An 18,005-nucleotide genomic window follows, 5' to 3' on the forward strand; every position below is an offset into this window, starting at 1 on the left:
CTTTAAAATAACAAAGGTTTTACCTGGTGCTGGAAAGACACCTGGTATGCCTCTATGGGAAGAATATTCCAGATAAGGGCCTCTGCGAGGAAGAAACTCCTTTCCCCAGCTGTTACCTGTGCTAAGCCAAACAGCAGAGGCACTAGGAGGAAGGCCTCTGATGATGGCCTCTGATTGTGGTTCCATTATTTGAGGCTGAGGCTTTTCCTAAGATCAGTGCCTTAGTTACCACACAGAACGGCTCATTAACATTTCCTCTCCAATCTTTCCTACTGAGTTCTATCTCGGAGAACCAAAATTTTGATACCAGAAGAAAATAACTAAACCAAATCTGAATCAAAGATCTGAAATCTGAATGGTTAATTCTCTACACAAAATTTGGATTTTGGGGTGTGCGTGCGTGCGTGCGTGTTCTTTTTAAAATAATGTATAGCCTTCACACAGCATTACTGTTTGGTTTTATTATTCATGTCAGTAAAATTTGCTTTTTTGTTTTTAGGTGAAAGTGTAGAGGAAAATGCCAGTGTTGTTGTCAAGCTTCTAATTCGGCGTCCCGAATGTTTTGGGCCAGCTCTGAGAGGAGAAGGAGGAAATGGTTTGTTGGCTGCTATGCAAGGAGCAATTAAGATATCTGAGAACCCAGCTCTTGATCTTCCCTCTCAGGGATATAAGAGGGAACTGTACGTGGATATACACAATACTTGACATTATTTTGGAATATGCCATTCAAAGTCTGCCTTGATGATGTGTCAGTTATAATAACATACCATACGGTAGAAAAGGACACTTAGCAATTGCTCTCACTTCTGTAACCATGTAGAAATACTTGGCATAATCAGATGGTAAAACAAAACAATACTCCCTGGATGTATTGCCTAGAAATCTTGCTTCGCTAGAAGTATGGACATATATCTTTATATAACTGCAATACATACTGTTAGAGGCACAATTTCTTTCCAGAACTGCTGACCTGACCCTTCCATGAAGTAATTTGGTACTGGATATTATTTCTTAATACTAATGAACATGCACCCATATAATGCTTTGAATCGCTTTGTTTGTTGAATTTGAGATTTCAGAAACAAAGTGTTAGGTATACTTAGGGTTATTATGTACAATGTTAATCCTCCTCACAGTAGACCCATTGGAAACAATAGACATGACTAATTTAGGGCCAGTAATTTCAGGGGGGTGTACTCTGAACAGTCCCTGATCAACTAAGTAAAAGTTAGTCGAAATACAACCCTTACAGATACTTTATTTACATTTATTGTCTCAATATGCTCTTCATCACACTGCGTGCCTCTGAGCCAAAAATGGGAATATAAATAAACAATAACTCAAATCAGCAGGACTCCAGCTCACTTGTGCAGCCTCCTTTATCTACTGTTTGAGCTCAGTAATGCTCCCTGAAGACCAGGGAATCCTCATGCCAGAGTCATGTGAAATGAGCTACTTTGAGAAGGGGTGTTTTAGAGTGAAGGAAGAAGTGGAAGAGAGGGAGGTACACAACCATTCCCCAGTTGTTGCTTCTCTGTTCCAAATTAGGAATTCTTCCTGTTAGGGAGCCATTTGCTTTTCTCCATGGGTTTTCAAACACATAGTTATGCTTGTGTTTGTGGAGAGGGGCTGGAGCAGTTTAGGAAAGGGAGAGGAAAGAGGAAAGCGCACACCATTCTCCACCCTGAATAGCTTCCTCTCACAGCATTCAATCTTTCTCTGCTGGGATTCCAATACATGCATTTGCATGTAGCATTTAGTCCATCTGGATTCAGGGAGTATATATGCCCACTCTAGTTGGCTGCTGTGCATTCCATCCTGGGTGCCAGCCAATACACACGCTGCCCACAGGGGAATCGGATGGAGTTCATTCTAGGGCTTGTTTTGGGGTGAAAGCTCGAAAGAAAGAAAAGAAGGCATTTCTGTTAGTACCAGCTTGCTTTGGGTTCACACTAGGAGACAGAAAAACAAACCAGCCATTATTCCCTGCTTAGTTGAAGCTGGGTTTTTCTTTTAATTCTTCTTGTTACTGCTATTTTAGTTTCCAGATCACTTTGGATTTTATCCATGCCTGCTTTATTTCTTTTTAACAGTCTTGAAGAAGATGAAGAGGAGGAGGAGGTTGTGCATATGGGCAATGCAATTATGTCTTTCTACTCAGCTCTTATAGATTTGCTTGGGCGTTGTGCACCAGAATTGCATGTAAGTGGGGGTTTTTTTCTTTGTGCAGAAGCAGCCAAAGGTCACACGGCACACTTCAGGCTCCAAATATTATCAAGCAACCTGAGTCACCTTCTCACATCATTATCATCAGTATAAATAATCTCTGTTTACTAAAATGACAATTTAAACTAAGATAAAACTATCCATTAAAATTTTCAAATGGAAGGCCAGAATAGTATATTTTTGCTGAGAGGGCTCCCTCCTGCACTGAAATAGTTGTAATCTTATGATATTTAAACAGTTCGTAAATGTAGAAAAAGAGTCCATAGTTTTGCAGTTACTTACATTTTTAAAAGAGAGAGAGAAAAGTTAAAGAGAATATTACCTCTGTTAATTGAATTTTGTGTAAAAATACAGCTCATCCAAACTGGAAAAGGTGAAGCTATTAGAATACGTTCCATCCTGCGTTCCTTGGTGCCAACTGAAGATTTGGTTGGGATTATAAGCATACCTCTAAAATTGCCAGCAGTAAATAAAGGTAAGGCATTTTTAAAAGTGTTGGGTAAATACCACTCAATCAATTTCTCTGTATGCCATCCTTCCACAGAATTTGTTTTCAATGGAGCTTACAATGATTAAAAAATAAAATAACCAATTCATTAGTAAAGACAGTAATGCATAGCAAACCCCCCCCCCAAAAAAAAATCTAACTATATCAGTATATCAACTACTTCATTAACAATTCAGACATCTTCAAATATCTCAAGGGCTGTCATATGGAAGAGGGAACAAACTTGTTTTCTCCTGGTCTGGAGAGTAGGACTCAAACCAATGGCTTCAAGTTACAAGAAAGAAGATTCTGAGTAAGCATCAACAAGAACTTTCTGACAGCAAGAGCTGTTCAGCAAGTGGTACAGACTCCTATAAGAGGTGGTGGACCTCCTTGGAGGTTTCTAAGCAGAAGTTGGATGCCCATCTGTGATCGATGCTGTACCTGAGATTCTTGCATTGCAGCGGGTTGGACTAGATGACTGCTGGGTCCCTTCCAACTCTACAATTATATGATTCTATGATCAACCAATCCTCTGCTATTATGCAAGGGGCAGTACTCCATCTTCTATAATTAGCTGCAATAGAACCAGTCCCTACAGAGGAATGCTTCTTTGGCATCTATTCAATCTTCTTCGTGGCACCCAAAAAACATGGCGCTTCATGGAAAACCCATTCTGGACCTAAAATTTCTGAACCAATTGGTAACCTACAGGAAATTCAAAATGGAAAGTCTTCCATCTATCAAAGAAAATCTCCAAACCTACTCACATCAATAGATTTCCCTTTTAGAAGCTTACTTCCAGGTAACCTCAGCCAATCAGCTAGTCCACTTGGGGGCCCTACTGGAAACCTCCAGAGGCCTAGTTTCTTACTCTCTGGAATGAGTGGAAAAGATCAGCTGAGGTTCTGACCTTCAGAAAATCCAATATAGTGGATTTCATTTTTATGGCAGGGGTTCTAGCTCTGGGCATCTCCATGGTGCATGACACTCCGTTTGCAAAGCACCGTGCCCATCATCTCCAATGGGATCTACTGCCTACCAGAAAGATTGCATCAAGCAAGACACCTGCACATCAAACTGCCCCACCACCTCTGCCAAGCCTTGAGATAGTGGGGAGTGATCCAGCTTGTAAAGGGCTCTCCTTTTTGTGATCATCCGAGAACAATGATCCCCTTGGATGCCAGCCTCACAGGGTGGGAAGCTCACTGTGGAGAGCTAAACATCCAGGGCCTATGGTCTCCCACCAAAGCGTCAATGGGCATCAGTTGGCTCGAGCTCTTAACAGCTCCCTTGCCCTACAACACTTTGCTCCTCATCTCCAACTCAGCAACATCCTAATCTGCATGGATTCCACCACAGCAATACCCAACATCAGCAGACAAGGAGGTACCCAATTTTGGCAGCTTCAGGCAGAAGCATCCCTCTTCTTCAGCTGGGCAGAACACAGCGTCCAGTCAGTCACAGCCAAGCACATCTCCAGTCTCCTAAACATGCAAACAGACTGACTAAGCCTCAGGAAAATGGACCAAGTGGAATGGCAACTGTATCTTACAGTTTTTCAACAGCTTCTGTCAAAGTTTGACCAATGCCAGGTGTACCTCTTTGCCTCAGACAGGAATCATAACCTCCCACCGTTCTTTACCAGATTCCAGTCACCATCAGTGGAGACATGGGATGTCCTGTTCTCACCATAGCCACCAGGTCTTCTCTATGCTTTCACTTCGCTTCCCATCATTCCAACTGTCCATTGAAAGATCAGGGAAGAGCATGTGGGAGTCCTCCTTTTCACACCATTCTGGCCTCGCAGACCTTGGTTCCCTCAGATACGCCACCTGGCAGTCTCCCCTCTGTGGCACTTACCTCACACAACAGATCTCTCTCAGGGCCCAGTTCTTCATCTGGATCCCAAGTGGCTTCAGCTGACTGTGTGGAGTTTGAACAGCGGCACCTAACCAAGCTGGACTTACCTGCAGATGTCAGTGATACACTCCAGAGCAATCAGGGCTCAATACTTTCATGCAAGGGGTGGGGAGAACTTACCAACCATTTTCTCCTCCTCCCATGGTGTCTCACAGACTCCCACCCTGTTTCTTAGAATTTGAAGTCCTGCACCACTTCCAAGGTAATTCAGATTGCTGTGTCCTGTTGTATTTTAAAGGTTTTACAATATGACCATGAAAACCAGCAGACCTGGGATACTTTGATTTGAGTTTGTGAATAGTCATATAAAGCTAAAATTGTATGAACAATGACATAATTGGATTTCTTTTCAGATGGAACTGTTACAGAACCAGACATGTCTGCAAGTTTCTGCCCTGACCATAAGGCACCCATGGTACTTTTTCTAGATCGTGTCTATGGTATAAAGGACCAAAGCTTCCTTCTCCACCTCCTGGAAGTTGGATTTTTACCAGATTTAAGAGCAAGTGCCTCATTGGATACAGTGAGTATTTTGTTACTACCTTAATCTACAACTGTACTCATAGTGATGCATAATGTAAAATTTTGTTGTTCATTGATGTTATAAAATACAGTCAACAAACAAAAAAAAATACTAAATCTTAAAGTTTTATGTTCTTAGCTCTCATTTGATGATGCTACAATCAATGAATAACACAAGACTGGTGCCATAAATTCACAAATTCCTGTGTGTTCTTCTAAAATATTTTCACCTTATGGGAATTGAGGGAGAATGCAACCAAGCATTCAACAAAACAAAACCTCTTCTTAGTTTTGTTTTCTGTAGGATAAAACATTTCTGCATATGGAATTGAAAAACAATCACAGCTTAACTGTTGTTACCTGAGCGAAACCCAGAAAATTTATTCTTCTATTAAATCTACAACAGGCCAGTGCAGACAAAATATTAAACGTGCTCAAGGAATCATAAACCAGGCTGATGACTACATGCGTCTTTATTGCTCAAGCAGAAATTCTGCCCAGTGTCATTAAGCATGGTTTCATCTTAGACCTACATCCAAACTAAGCATGGTTCATGCTAACAAGGATTTACAACCAGAGTCAGATCTTGGGTTAGGAGTGATACTGTGTAAATGGAAATATAAGACTTAATATATTCAGAGTTAGAGACTTGGCAGGTAAGGAAGATGTAATATATAAACATATAGAAGAATATATAAATACTAGAACTATCTCTGTTGATGTAGGGATATGTAAAGTTTTAGGCCGCACAGAGAATTTTGTCAGGTAGAATAGAAAAGATGAATGAAGAGTGTAGTTTTAGTTCTAATGACACACCTATGCCCCATCAAGATGAATACAAACTTCTAGACATGTACAGTTGCCTTCCAGATGCTTGAAAACCCTCTTTTTTCAGGCTAGGCAGGTTGGAATGACTGGAGTTTTATCCAGCCCTTGGACTGCTGTTATACAGTGGTGCCCCGCAAGACGAACGCCTCGCAAGACGAAAAACCCGCTAGACGAAAGGGTTTTCCGTTTTTGGAGGCGCTTCGCTAAACGAATTTCTCTATGGGGTTGCTTCGCAAGACAAAAAAATCTTGCGAGTTCCCGCTCCCCCCCGCTTTTTCCCGCCCTTTCCCTAAGCGCTAAGCCGCTTATCAGCTGTTCCGCTGATAAGCCGCTTCTCAGCTGATCACTAAAAGCCGCTAGACCGCTAATAGCGCTAATCCGCTAAGCTGTCAATGGGCTTGCTTCGCAAGACGAAAAAACCGCTAGACGAAGAAAATCGCAGAACGGATTAATTTCGTCTTGCGAGGCACCACTGTACATGGTTTGGTTCACCTTCGTGTGATTCTAAGTTGCACAAGCCACCAGTGAAGTCATATGCACAAAACTGAAACAGACTATATATACATTGACCAAGCAGTAATATGTATACATTATATGTCCTTTATGCAGGTTTCTTTGAGTACTACAGAGACAGCTCTTGCTCTAAATAGATATATTTGTACAGCTGTGTTTCCATTACTCACACGGTGCGCTTCTCTCTTTTCGGGGACTGAGCATTATGTCTCTCTGATTGATTCCACACTTCATACCATGTATCGACTATCCAAAGGACGCTCTCTTACCAAAGCACAGAGAGACACCATTGAAGAATGTTTACTTGCTATCTGCCAGTAAGTATGTATAAATATTTTTTTCTGTTTCATATAAACACGCTGCCTTTAGAATATAATTTATTGTATATCTGTTGACTCTGGCTCCACACAGGTTTTAGTGCTATAACAGGTTTATTAACAGAGTTATATTCACCTCTCTGGCTGGTCTCTAAATTACATGCAGCAAAAATCTCAGGTGAAGAGAGCAAGCAATGAGGCTGAGTGTACACAAGGAAATAATACACGATTAATTCATTGTGCCTGACTACAACACAACATATCAAGTGTGTTACAGATAATCGATTCTGATCCTCAAATGAGAACTTCACATTATACCATGTACAAAAATTATATATTTATCAAGGTGCAGGAAGCGTTAGTTGGGAATTCATTTGCTACTGCAGCTGCGTAACAAAGTGATCTGGGAAGCTTGTCAGAAGGGAGGCCTTTCTCAATAGAATCCTAGATAGGCAGGAGAATACAGCCTCCTTGGCAATTAGATGCCAGTTGTCTAGAAGGCAGTTAGCCCTCTCTAAAGGAGAGAAAATCAGACATAAATGGATGTAAACATGCAATTTCTTTACCTGCCTATCACCATAAGGTCCCATGTCAGGTTGCAGGTTAAATAAAGGGATGGGTTAAATTTATTTATTTATTTATTTATTTATTTATTTATTTATTTAACAAAATTACATACCACTTGATTGTAAATAGAACCTCTGAGGAGGAGTTGTTGTTTTTTAAAGCTGAATCCCTGGTGTGCCTCTTTATTGGCCTGACAGTTTTCTGCCAAAGGACAAGGTGGCACCTCTCCCTTTTCCACATGCAGAAGCTGCCTAGAGTGGCACTTGAATCTTGGCCGCCCCGGCTGCCCAAGCATTTACCCCCTGAGGTGGTTGTGCTGCTCTGCCTAATGGTAGGAACCCGTCCCATTACTAGAGATTCCTTCCCCATAGTTCTCCTCTACAACACCTTACCCTTAACTCTGCTTACATGGGTGTTCCCAGGTCAATGAGATAAATGAATGAGTGGGGGCATCAAACCCACCAGGAAGAAATTAGGCACGTTTTCAATCTTGTTCCAGTATTAAAGGACCCTCCTAAGTCATAGCAGTGATATAATCTGTCATGCTTCCCATTTACCTTCTGGATCAGCCCAAAGACCCATCTAGTCTAGCATTCTGCTCTCACAGTGACCAATTAGATACATATGGGAAGTCTCTTTCTGAACTTTTCTTGAGGGGGAAATCCCCCAGTAACTTAGATTTTGTTACACACGCAAGATTGTTACACTGCTCACTACTACACTAGATTCAGTTAATTAGGATCATATTATAATTTGCTTCTTTCATATGGTCAAATACAGGCCAGTTTAGAGGTGGGTAATATAGAACTTTCCTTCTCTATTTTTCTTGTCATGAGACACGATTAGAATCAGAATTTTTCTGCTTATGTGATTGCTTCAATGGAATATCGCCCCGCCTTTAAGAATGTTTCCATTGAACATAACTGAGTAGATCCTAATCACTCTGCTGTTTTCCTTTTAGGTAATCTGTTTTACAGAACACTTGCACTGTTTGTCTCGCATTCCAGTCATTTGTGTAATTGCCTTGCAGCTTCATCAACATGTACACATTACTAATTATGAGTTTCTTTTTTAATTCTAGTCATTTACGGCCTTCTATGCTACAGCAGCTATTACGACGGCTGGTTTTTGATGTACCCTTACTTAATGAATATTGTAAAATGTCACTTAAGGTAAATCCTTCTCTTTCTACTAAGGATATTACATCTTTTAGTAGTATGAGAGATTTCTTTCTTTTAATTTCAAAAACAGTTTGGAAGGCTGACTGAGCGCACATCTTCAAGAATAAAGGCCTTCTTATTAGTCAAAGATAATTTAAAGCGCAATTGCTTTAAAACAGAAGATTTGCCATTACATTATAAACAAAGCTGCTAAGAGTTTTCTATTAAAAAAGGAGTGAAAACTGTTGTGATAGTTTTCTTTAATGTATTATTTCTTCTGTCATTCACAGCTGCTAACAAATCACTATGAGCAATCTTGGAAATATTATTGCTTGCCTTCTGGATGGGGAAATTATGGAATTGCAGCGGAAGAAGAATTACATTTATCTGAAAAACTTTTCTGGGGAATATTTGATTCCCTCTCTCATAAGGTAAAGGTCCAGAGTAATATTTGCAAGAGACACTACAATTCACACCTGTGCTTCTGTACACAGCACAAATTGCTTGCTTCCACTAAATGCTATAAAGATGCACCTAGTGAAAGGAAAATGCCCTACTTAATCACTAAGAGCTCTGTTGATTCAACAGGAAAACAGACCTTGGGACTTTTTTTACATTATCAAATAAACTGACAAAACTTCTTTAGTCTTAAAAAAATCAGCTATGAACAAAGCCTTCAAACAATTGAGTTAAACAATATATAAATGTAGTTTGGTTTTCTACTAGGTGCCTGAATTAAAAAATAAATAAATCATCATTTATCAGCATCTACTAATGCTGCTTCTTTATGGCTGTGTTGCCTTAACTAATATTTTGCATGTTTTTCTATTGGACTTTCCAACCAGTTCCTATCTCTCCTGCAGAAGTATGATCCGGAGCTTTTCCGAATGGCCTTGCCTTGTTTAAGTGCAATAGCTGGGGCTTTGCCACCAGATTATTTAGACACCCGAATTACCTCAGTTTTAGAAAAACAGACTTCAGTGGATGCTGAAGGGAACTTTGATCCCAAACCTATCAACACAGTGAAGTAAGTCATAAGTGCCTCACTCATAATGCACTAATCAATCTGGGATTCTTTTTCCAGCCTAGCCAGGGGCCTTGCTATCTCTTTAACACAAGGGCTAAAGAACCTGTGGCTAAAGGGTTGCAGTATTTATCCTGCAGGCCCTGGCCTAATTTCATGAAGCCTGGAGGGAGAAAAGTATGGTTGGGAGGGAAAAGATTGAAGGGTAGAATGTGAAATGGATCAAGTGATGGAAAGAGCGAGTGGGGAAAGACCAACGCAAGCAATCAATTCAGACCTCTTGCAAGAGCAGCCTGTTCCCAGCAGCCCAGTGGAAATGGAGGAAAAGTGAGGGGAGAGTAAAAGAGAATGAGGCATACATGACAGTATAAAGCTGTAACGACTCCTTGCTTCTCCAGCCCCTTATTATAAGTCAACCAGGTGCATCATTGCAATTATTTGGTTGGTTAGTGCATGTAAACAGAATCATGATGAGAAAACATAGGTTCTTGAGAATATGTTAACAACGTAATCTAGGCCTTTTACCACTGTCATCATTACCAGATAATTTTTAAAATATTTATTCATGGAAATTGATATACCGTATTTTTCGTCCCATAGGATGCTCCGTCCCATAGGACACACCTAGTTTTTTGTGGGGGAAAATAAAGGGGGGGGAAACCTTTATTTCCCCCCTAAAACCAGGTCGGGGAACAGCGGGATGGCGGCGCTGCGCCTCCCCGCTGTCCCCCGAGCTTGTGGGGCTGGCTGATGTCTGCCCGAAGCGCGGGGCACTCTGCTTTAGCGCGCGCCGGGCGGCAGGCTGCTATCCGCAGCATGGGGAGCCCTGCCGGAACTCCCGCAGGGCTCCCCACGCTGCGGATGTCTGCTTGGCACGCGGGGCGCTCTGCTTCAGGGCGCCCCGCGCGCCAGGCGGCAGGCTGCTCTCTGCAGCATGGGGAGCCCTGCGGGAACTCCCACAGGGCTCCCCACGCTGCGGATGCCTACCGGCGCACGGGGTGCTCTGCTTCAGGGCGCCCTGCACGCCGGGCGGCAGGCTGCTATCCGCAGCCTAGGGAGCCCTGCGGGAACTCCCGCGGGCTCTCTAGGCTTGCTGATAGCTTCCTGAAGCCTGGAGAGCGAGAGGAGTCGGTGCGCACCGACCCCTCTCGCTCTCCATGCTTCAGCGAAAGCCTGTATTCGCCCCATAGGGCGCACACAGATTTCCCCTTCATTTTTGGAGGGGAAAAAGTGCGTCCTCTAGGGCAAAAAATACGGTAAATAGGCATATCCATATATGCCTAATTGGAGCAAATAATAAATTTTATTGCTCTTTTGTGTTTCCAGTTTTACACTTCCTGAAAAGTTGGAGTATATTGTCAACAAGTACGCTGAACATACACATGACAAATGGGCCTGTGACAAGGTATGGATTATTATAAATCTGACAATTGTCAAAGAAGGACAATGAGAGTTGAATGTTAGAAATCTGTCCAATTTATCTCCATGACAGATTTGCCTTTCAGACACCTAGACTGTTATACCAGAGCAGCACTGTCTAGTAATGCTTCTCTCTCTCTCTCTCTCTCTCTCTCTCTCTCTCTCCTCTCTTCTCTTTTCTCTCAAAATACCTGGGGATCTTCTGGCAGCTTCTGAATGCAATAAAGTGCTGTGGTTCTTGCAATTTCCTCATAAATTGACTCAACCTGAAATAGTCTGTGTCCTTAGCAATACCTTAACTTTTAACTAGTAGTGGGAAATCATAACATTTTAGCTTGTTTACATACATGGAAATGTGCAGATAATAATACTATGTGAACTGGAAGTACATGTATTGGGATGTGGGTGGCGCTGTGGTCTAAACCACTTGAGCCCCTTGGGCTTGCCGATCAGAATGTTGGCGGTTCGAATCCCCGCGGCGGAGTGAGGTCCCGTTGCTCTGTCCCAGCTCCTGCCAACCAAGCAGTTCGAAAGCACGCTAGTGCAAGTAGATAAATTCAGTAGGTACCACTGTGATGGGAAGGTAAACAGCCTTTCCGTGTGCTCTGGTTTCCATCAGGGTGTTCTGTTGCTCCAGAAGCGGTTTAGTCATGCTGGCCACATGACATGGAACGCTGTCTGTGGACAAACGCTGGCTCCTTCCGCCTGAAAGCGAGATGAACACTACAATCCCATAGTCACCTTTGACTGGACTTAACTGTCCAGGAGTCCTTTACCTTTACCTAAATGTATCTACACAATGACACAGAACCCAGCAGCTCCAGAAATCATGTCCTCCCTAAAAGAGGGCATGTGTTGTGGTGAGACCTGGAGATTGACCTCCTGGTTGTGGCTGGGTCTATTAGATAGCCACAACGCCTGAGTGGTGGGTCCCTCATTGCTGGGTGTAATCTGGCCAATGGGGTGCAGTCTAAAGAGTTGGTGGGACCTATTTAATCTCTTGTACATGACCCAGAGATTCTCTTTCGGTTCGTGCAAACGGAACACTCACCTACCTCTCCCTATATTTAGGGCATTTTGCGATTGACCTTTCTACGCCGACGTGTGTCGTCTGTCGTTGGGACAGGGGCATGGCAGGAATTTTCCCCACTTGGCTGGTTGGCAGTTGCCATTTGGGTTTCACCTGCTGCGTAGCAAATCGTCACAACTTGTAAGGTTGCAGATAGGCACTGGTTCATGTGATAAGATTGGGAGAACAGCCTCACCATCCCTATGTGAATGGTATTCTGTTAAAGGAATCCAGGGACTTGGTTTGGTCAACCCATGAGAGGGGGTTGTGCCCGTGCCTGAGTCCAGGGGAGCATCTGGGGAGTGAACAGAATCTGTTCCCAGGCTTTTCACCTACCTCAGGTGTTCACCCTTGACTGACCTATGATAGAGCTCTGGGTCAGTGCTACCTGCAACGGTGTAGGGAGCTAGTCGAACCAGAACCTATGCTACCATTCACTTTTCTGTAATCAATAAAGTTGTGGCCTAAATTCTGCCAAAAACAAAAACTAAAATTTTAGTCATGTGTGTATTTATTTAGGGGGGAGGTCTCTGGGTCTGAACATGCAAAGCACAGAATTGCAGAAATCCTATGTGTCTATGTTCTTCCCGTTCACATGAAAATATTTCTCCAATCTTATCAGGCGTATGATTTAGACAATAATTTTGTGGAGATTTTCTTTCCATTTTATTTTTGTGGTGGATCTGTTTCTTCATTCTGTGTATGGTGGGAATGGAGCTATCTCCAAAAAAACTGGGATACATGTGCAGTTGTGCCAAAATATTCACTCAAAGCACAGTGCTAATAGCTTCGTTTTGTATTTAGCATCCGGAAAACTAGGCAGTATCATATTTGGATCTGAACATGGAGTTTTGGTTCTTGCCTCTTGCCATTTTCTAAGCTACTTCATTTAGTCCTTTTTCTTTTTTTTAAAAAAAAGCAATTTATTATAGTGGCCATCCCAGATAATTTGTTCCATCAGCTGTTGTGTGAATTATGTGTCTGTTTCAGAATAATAGTGGGTGGAAGTATGCATCTTCACTCGATGAAAATGTGAAGACACATCCTTTAATGAGGCCTTTTAAAACACTGACTGAAAAGGTAATAAAGGAAAGATCAAACTGCATTATTTAATGAAACAACAGATTTTGTGTGCATGTTTTGTTTGCATGTTTCATTAATACGTGAATATCACCGATGCTGCAAGGTGCATCTTTTTAATAAGCGTTAAAATATGACAAGATTTAAATCCAAATCATGTTAAGTTTAGCTTTCCAAATTTTATACAGTGAGATGACCTTTGTACAATACTTCAGTTTAGATTTATTCTAGGTGAAATGTTACAGAATTTGTATATATATATTTTTTAAGGAAAAGGAAATCTATCGATGGCCTGCCAGAGAATCTCTTAAAACCATGTTAGCAATGGGATGGAGCCTAGAAAGGACAAAAGAAGGAGATTCAATGGTACAACAACGTGAAAGCGAAAAGCTCCGTAGCATATCACAGTCCAGCCAAGTAAGGCAGAACTTTCTTATAAAAAAAGACTAGAGAAAAATATGAGTGCATTTTTCTCCCTGCAAACTAATGCTATTTCTGTTTTGCTTTTTTTATTTTTTTATTTTTTAAAAAAAGCACCTTTGTAGAAATATTAGTGTGGTGAACCAATCCTGTGAAATGTGTTAAGAATATTGCTTGCCACACTCTGAGATGGAGAGCATGTTGGAACATTCGCAATAGCAATTCCCCATGGCAAATTGTTCCAGTTGCCAATTTATTGTGACTTTTTCATATCTAATGATCAGGTGACTCAGCCCTTATTTGTGAGGAAAGTTTTTTTTAACACAATACAGTTTTTAATAGAATGCTATTTTCCCTCCCACTTGCTCCACAGGGAGGAATATGCAAACTAGATAGATCTTACCTTGCTGTGGGAGGACAGAACCCCTAGCTTCCTTCCTGCCTTGCTCCCATGCAGGTTGGGTGACAGCTGTACGCTGTCATCTACACTAGGCAGTCCGACCCCATGATATTGCACAGGAATCTGTGGACTTAGCACTCACACCTGTAGAACATGGCTCCACGAAGACACATCTTTCTGGTGCAGTGGTGTAAATTTGAGTTCATCATACTCCTTTCCACTTCATTGGTCTTGTGTGTCAGCAGTTGTATAGGCCCTCAGCAAGCCTCTCTTTCACTGTAGTGGCAGGGATTTAGCTTGTCAGGGTCTGAAGAAACATGGCTTCTTCCAGGCTTCCATGCCACCTTCCGCCCTGTTCTAGAGAATTCCCCAACACTCTGGAGCTGATTTTCAGGGGATGGTGGGGACTGCAGGATATTGGCAAAAATCTGCTCTCCTGCTGCATTCAACGATGCTTCCACTGGATCAAAAACCTTTCCACGAGTACTATGGTACTAACTGAATTTCACCCTAATTTAAGTTTTTAATAACACTTAGCATCAGGCATTTTGCATCCTTAAAATAACTTCATTCAATATAGATTGACATGTAAAGAATCTAAATATGCAAAAAAACAACAACAACCACTAATTCTTCCTTTTAATAATAGGGAAATGGATACAACCCAGCACCACTTGATCTTTCAAATGTTGTACTCTCCAGAGAAATCCAGGTTTGTATGAGGCTATTCAAAAATGTAGGAAAACACCTATTCATACTTAAATAAGAGCAAAAAGGGCCAACAAGAGAGTGTCCTTATGTTCAAAAGTACTGTGCTCTAGCCACAGAACAGAAAGTATCATAACCATAAGGCATTTCAAACAAACCACATCCAACATAAATAGGTCCTCATTTTCCTAGGACCTGCACCATGAGCCATAAAGGGCATCCTTTATGGTATTATCTGCCCTGACTCCATCTATGTAACAAAGCATTGGGAGACAGAAATAGCCTTTCCCTAAGCAGATGCCCTCATTAGGTATTCCTCCTTCCCAGCTTAACATTTACTATAAATGATATATTTAAATACTATAATATATATTTCTGAAAAATTGTATTTCTTTTGATTTTGGATTATTCCTTCTTGATTTGGTGGTGATACAGGGAATGGTTGAAGTGATAGCAGAAAACTATCATAACATTTGGGCTAAAAAGAAGAAAACTGAATTGGAAAGTAAAGGTAAGACTGAAATGTTTTGTGTGAAACCTGATATTCAGTAGGGGAATATCTGAAAATACAGATGACATGATAAGAATAGCCTTAGGCTGCAATCCTAAACCCACTTACTTGGGAGTAAGATCAATGGAATTCAATGGGACTTACCTCTAAGTAGACAAAATGACGATCACAGCCTTAGGTTGTCTGTCAATTCCTATTGTAAATATTAACACTTCTCTCATCTTACCATAGGTGGAGGTAGTCATCCTTTATTAGTACCTTATGACACTTTGACAGCCAAAGAAAAGTCTCGGGATAGGGAGAAAGCACAAGAACTGTTTAAATTTCTTCTAGTGAATGGCATTGTCATATCCAGGCAAGTTGTATATCACTGTGTAAATAACTTGTGTTGCCCAAGTTTTTTGTTTTATTTCTCTTGCTTTGAACATAGCCAAATAAACCTTTTCCCAATCATTTTTAACCTCTCTTGCAATCCTGGGCTCATTTTGAGCTTTGGCCCACTTGACCTTGTTGGCTACTCATGTATACTCTTTCTTCATGGTTGAACCTTTCTTCCATGCCCTTCTTAAATCTCGGCTCATCTGTAAGCTCCTTATGAAGCCATACCATATTCTTTAGATGCCTCCCACTTTTCTTACTTGTTGGAATTGTCTGCATTTGTGCCTTCAATATTTCACCTTTAAGAAACTCCCATCCATCCTGAATCCCCTTCGCTTTGAGTATTTTTGACTATGGGGCCTTTCCCAGTAGTTCTTTCAGCTTTTTCAAAATTGGCCTTCTTAAAGTCCAGAGTGCATTTCCAGCTACACTCAGCTTCCCCTTGCCTCCATATCATGAAACCCAAAAGGGTGTGATTACTTCCTCCTAAGGTTCCCAGTACTGTCGATCAGTTCCTCCCTGTTGGTGAGATTGTGGCTAGATGCATCCTATGGCTCTGTCATTGAGAGACAGATGCAAATTGACATCTGGTCTGAGCTCCATACGTTGGGAAGAAATTGTTGGGTGAAGAGGCTCTGAGTTATATATTGAAAGGTAAGAAGAAGGTCATGCCTTCTGCACTCCAGTAATGAAACAGCAAAATTTGTTTTAATGATACCATCCATATCAAATTAGTCATTCCTTACAATCCGGATTCAGAGACCTTGATATTTGGTCCAGTTTTCCTTCCCGGGGGTAGTCCAGATTTCAGTCTAGAGAGCAGCAGCCTAGTTCAGGATTCCCGGATGTTATACCATCCAGAGGAGGAATGCAGCAAAATCAATTTTGATTCTCCATCGCCACCATTGGGGATGCGGGTTGCTTCATGTTGCTACCAGATGAGAAGCAAGCAAATTTCCTCACTGGGTGAAGAATTATGTCAAGGATATTGGATAGAATTTCAAACCATTCTGCCAAGTCACTTCACATGATAATCAGAAATCCAGAGAAACAGAAATTGATGCAAGCGGCCATAGGTCATCTTCTTCAGATAGCTGCAGTCAAGCAAGTAACCTCAGAACAGAGGTTTTCAGGTGTTTATTGTTCCAAAGAAAGGGTGCACATGGCAGGTGATATTGGATTTGAAGTTCTTGAACAAGTTTGTAACATACTGAATTTTTTGTATGGAAACGTTGATCTTCCTTGGGGAGTCATAACTAGCTGGCTTCAGCAGATTCCACCAAGGTCTATCTCCATGTGCCAATCTACCCAGAGCATTGACAGTTTCTCAGCTTTGCCTATGCATGTCAACATTTTCAGTTCAACATTTTAGGGCCCCCTCAAAAATGCATTTATGGTAAATGAATGGTATCCTTTTCCCACTTAGAAGCTGCAACCCTAAAAAATGGGCAATTTCAAATAATGTTTCAAAAGTAACATGTACAATATGATAAGGTAGCTCAGTTTGAAGTCATTAATATTAAGCAAACATGCTTCTTTTTACTAGAGGCTTAAGTGGCATGGAGATGGACGCTTCATCCATGGAAAAGAGGTTTGCCTATAAATTTCTGAAGAAGATTCTCAAATACGTTGACTCTGCTCAAGAATTCATTGCACATTTAGGTAAGTTTCTGTAGGCTACTAATCAGAAAGGCAGATTTTACCCTAATTCAGTTACATTCCCTATTGTTGTCATTTCCTTGTGAAGTGGCATGGACTGTGCAGGGTTTTGATCCTTCCTTGCTGTGCAGAAGTGTTTGCAGGATTGCTTGACCTTGCAGATTGAGCACCCACAAGCAGCCTCTGTCTGCCCTATCTTCCTGAGCCCACCACCCCACACGTATCTGGGCAAGAGAAAGGGAAAGGAGAGGTGGCCATGACAGGCACCCTTAATGTGGCTTTCCCTTTGAGGGAACATCCTTTGTCCAGAGTGAATGTCCTACAGAAAATGCCAGTCCCAGCCACATGGTGCTTTTTTCCTCAAAGGGATAGTGCACAAACTGTTAATGCAGAGTCCCCAGTGAGAAAAGATCACTCTGTGCTCTTTCCAACAGAAGAATGGGTCCTCAGCACTAGTTTCCCTACAGAATGCTGCTCCCAGGAGGGGCAAGGGTGCTTGGAGCTTTTTCAACTGCTGCTTCTACTTCCCCATCTTCTGCCTCAGGAGGGAAGAGAGAAGCTTTGATGGTGGGTGAAGATGCTAGCCAAGCATCTTCAAGGGAATTATGTACACACGAGCTTTGTGATCTTTTGTGTTCACACATGTCTTTCAAGAAAGAAAAAAGGGATGCTCCCTTACCCTTAACTTCACATTTAAGAAGCTCCTTTCACAGCAATGTTGAATAGTGTGGAGAACAGGAGGGTGAAGTTAGGCATGTTACTGATTCTTCATTTGAGTTAGTATGGCCACCCAA

At 41.7% G+C, this 18,005-nt stretch overlaps 1 protein-coding gene across 1 annotated transcript in view; it reads left to right on the forward strand.

The window, feature by feature from the left end:
* The window catches only part of RYR3 (ryanodine receptor 3), a 265,043-nt gene that overhangs the window by 162,898 nt on the left and 84,140 nt on the right, over nt 1-18,005 (forward strand). The window contains exons 44-58 of the mRNA XM_083743873.1: nt 500-680; nt 2,094-2,202; nt 2,581-2,701; nt 4,990-5,159; nt 6,596-6,816; nt 8,465-8,555; nt 8,834-8,974; nt 9,389-9,570; nt 10,894-10,972; nt 13,046-13,135; nt 13,406-13,552; nt 14,605-14,667; nt 15,099-15,174; nt 15,406-15,529; nt 17,099-17,214. Coding sequence (XP_083599999.1) covers nt 500-680; nt 2,094-2,202; nt 2,581-2,701; nt 4,990-5,159; nt 6,596-6,816; nt 8,465-8,555; nt 8,834-8,974; nt 9,389-9,570; nt 10,894-10,972; nt 13,046-13,135; nt 13,406-13,552; nt 14,605-14,667; nt 15,099-15,174; nt 15,406-15,529; nt 17,099-17,214 — 1,911 coding nt within the window. The remainder of the gene's footprint in view (nt 1-499; nt 681-2,093; nt 2,203-2,580; nt 2,702-4,989; nt 5,160-6,595; nt 6,817-8,464; nt 8,556-8,833; nt 8,975-9,388; nt 9,571-10,893; nt 10,973-13,045; nt 13,136-13,405; nt 13,553-14,604; nt 14,668-15,098; nt 15,175-15,405; nt 15,530-17,098; nt 17,215-18,005) is intronic.

Source organism: Podarcis gaigeae, assembly GCF_964106915.1.
Source record: "Podarcis gaigeae genome assembly, chromosome: 1".
In the NCBI taxonomy this organism is placed as follows: Eukaryota; Metazoa; Chordata; class Lepidosauria; order Squamata; family Lacertidae; genus Podarcis; species Podarcis gaigeae.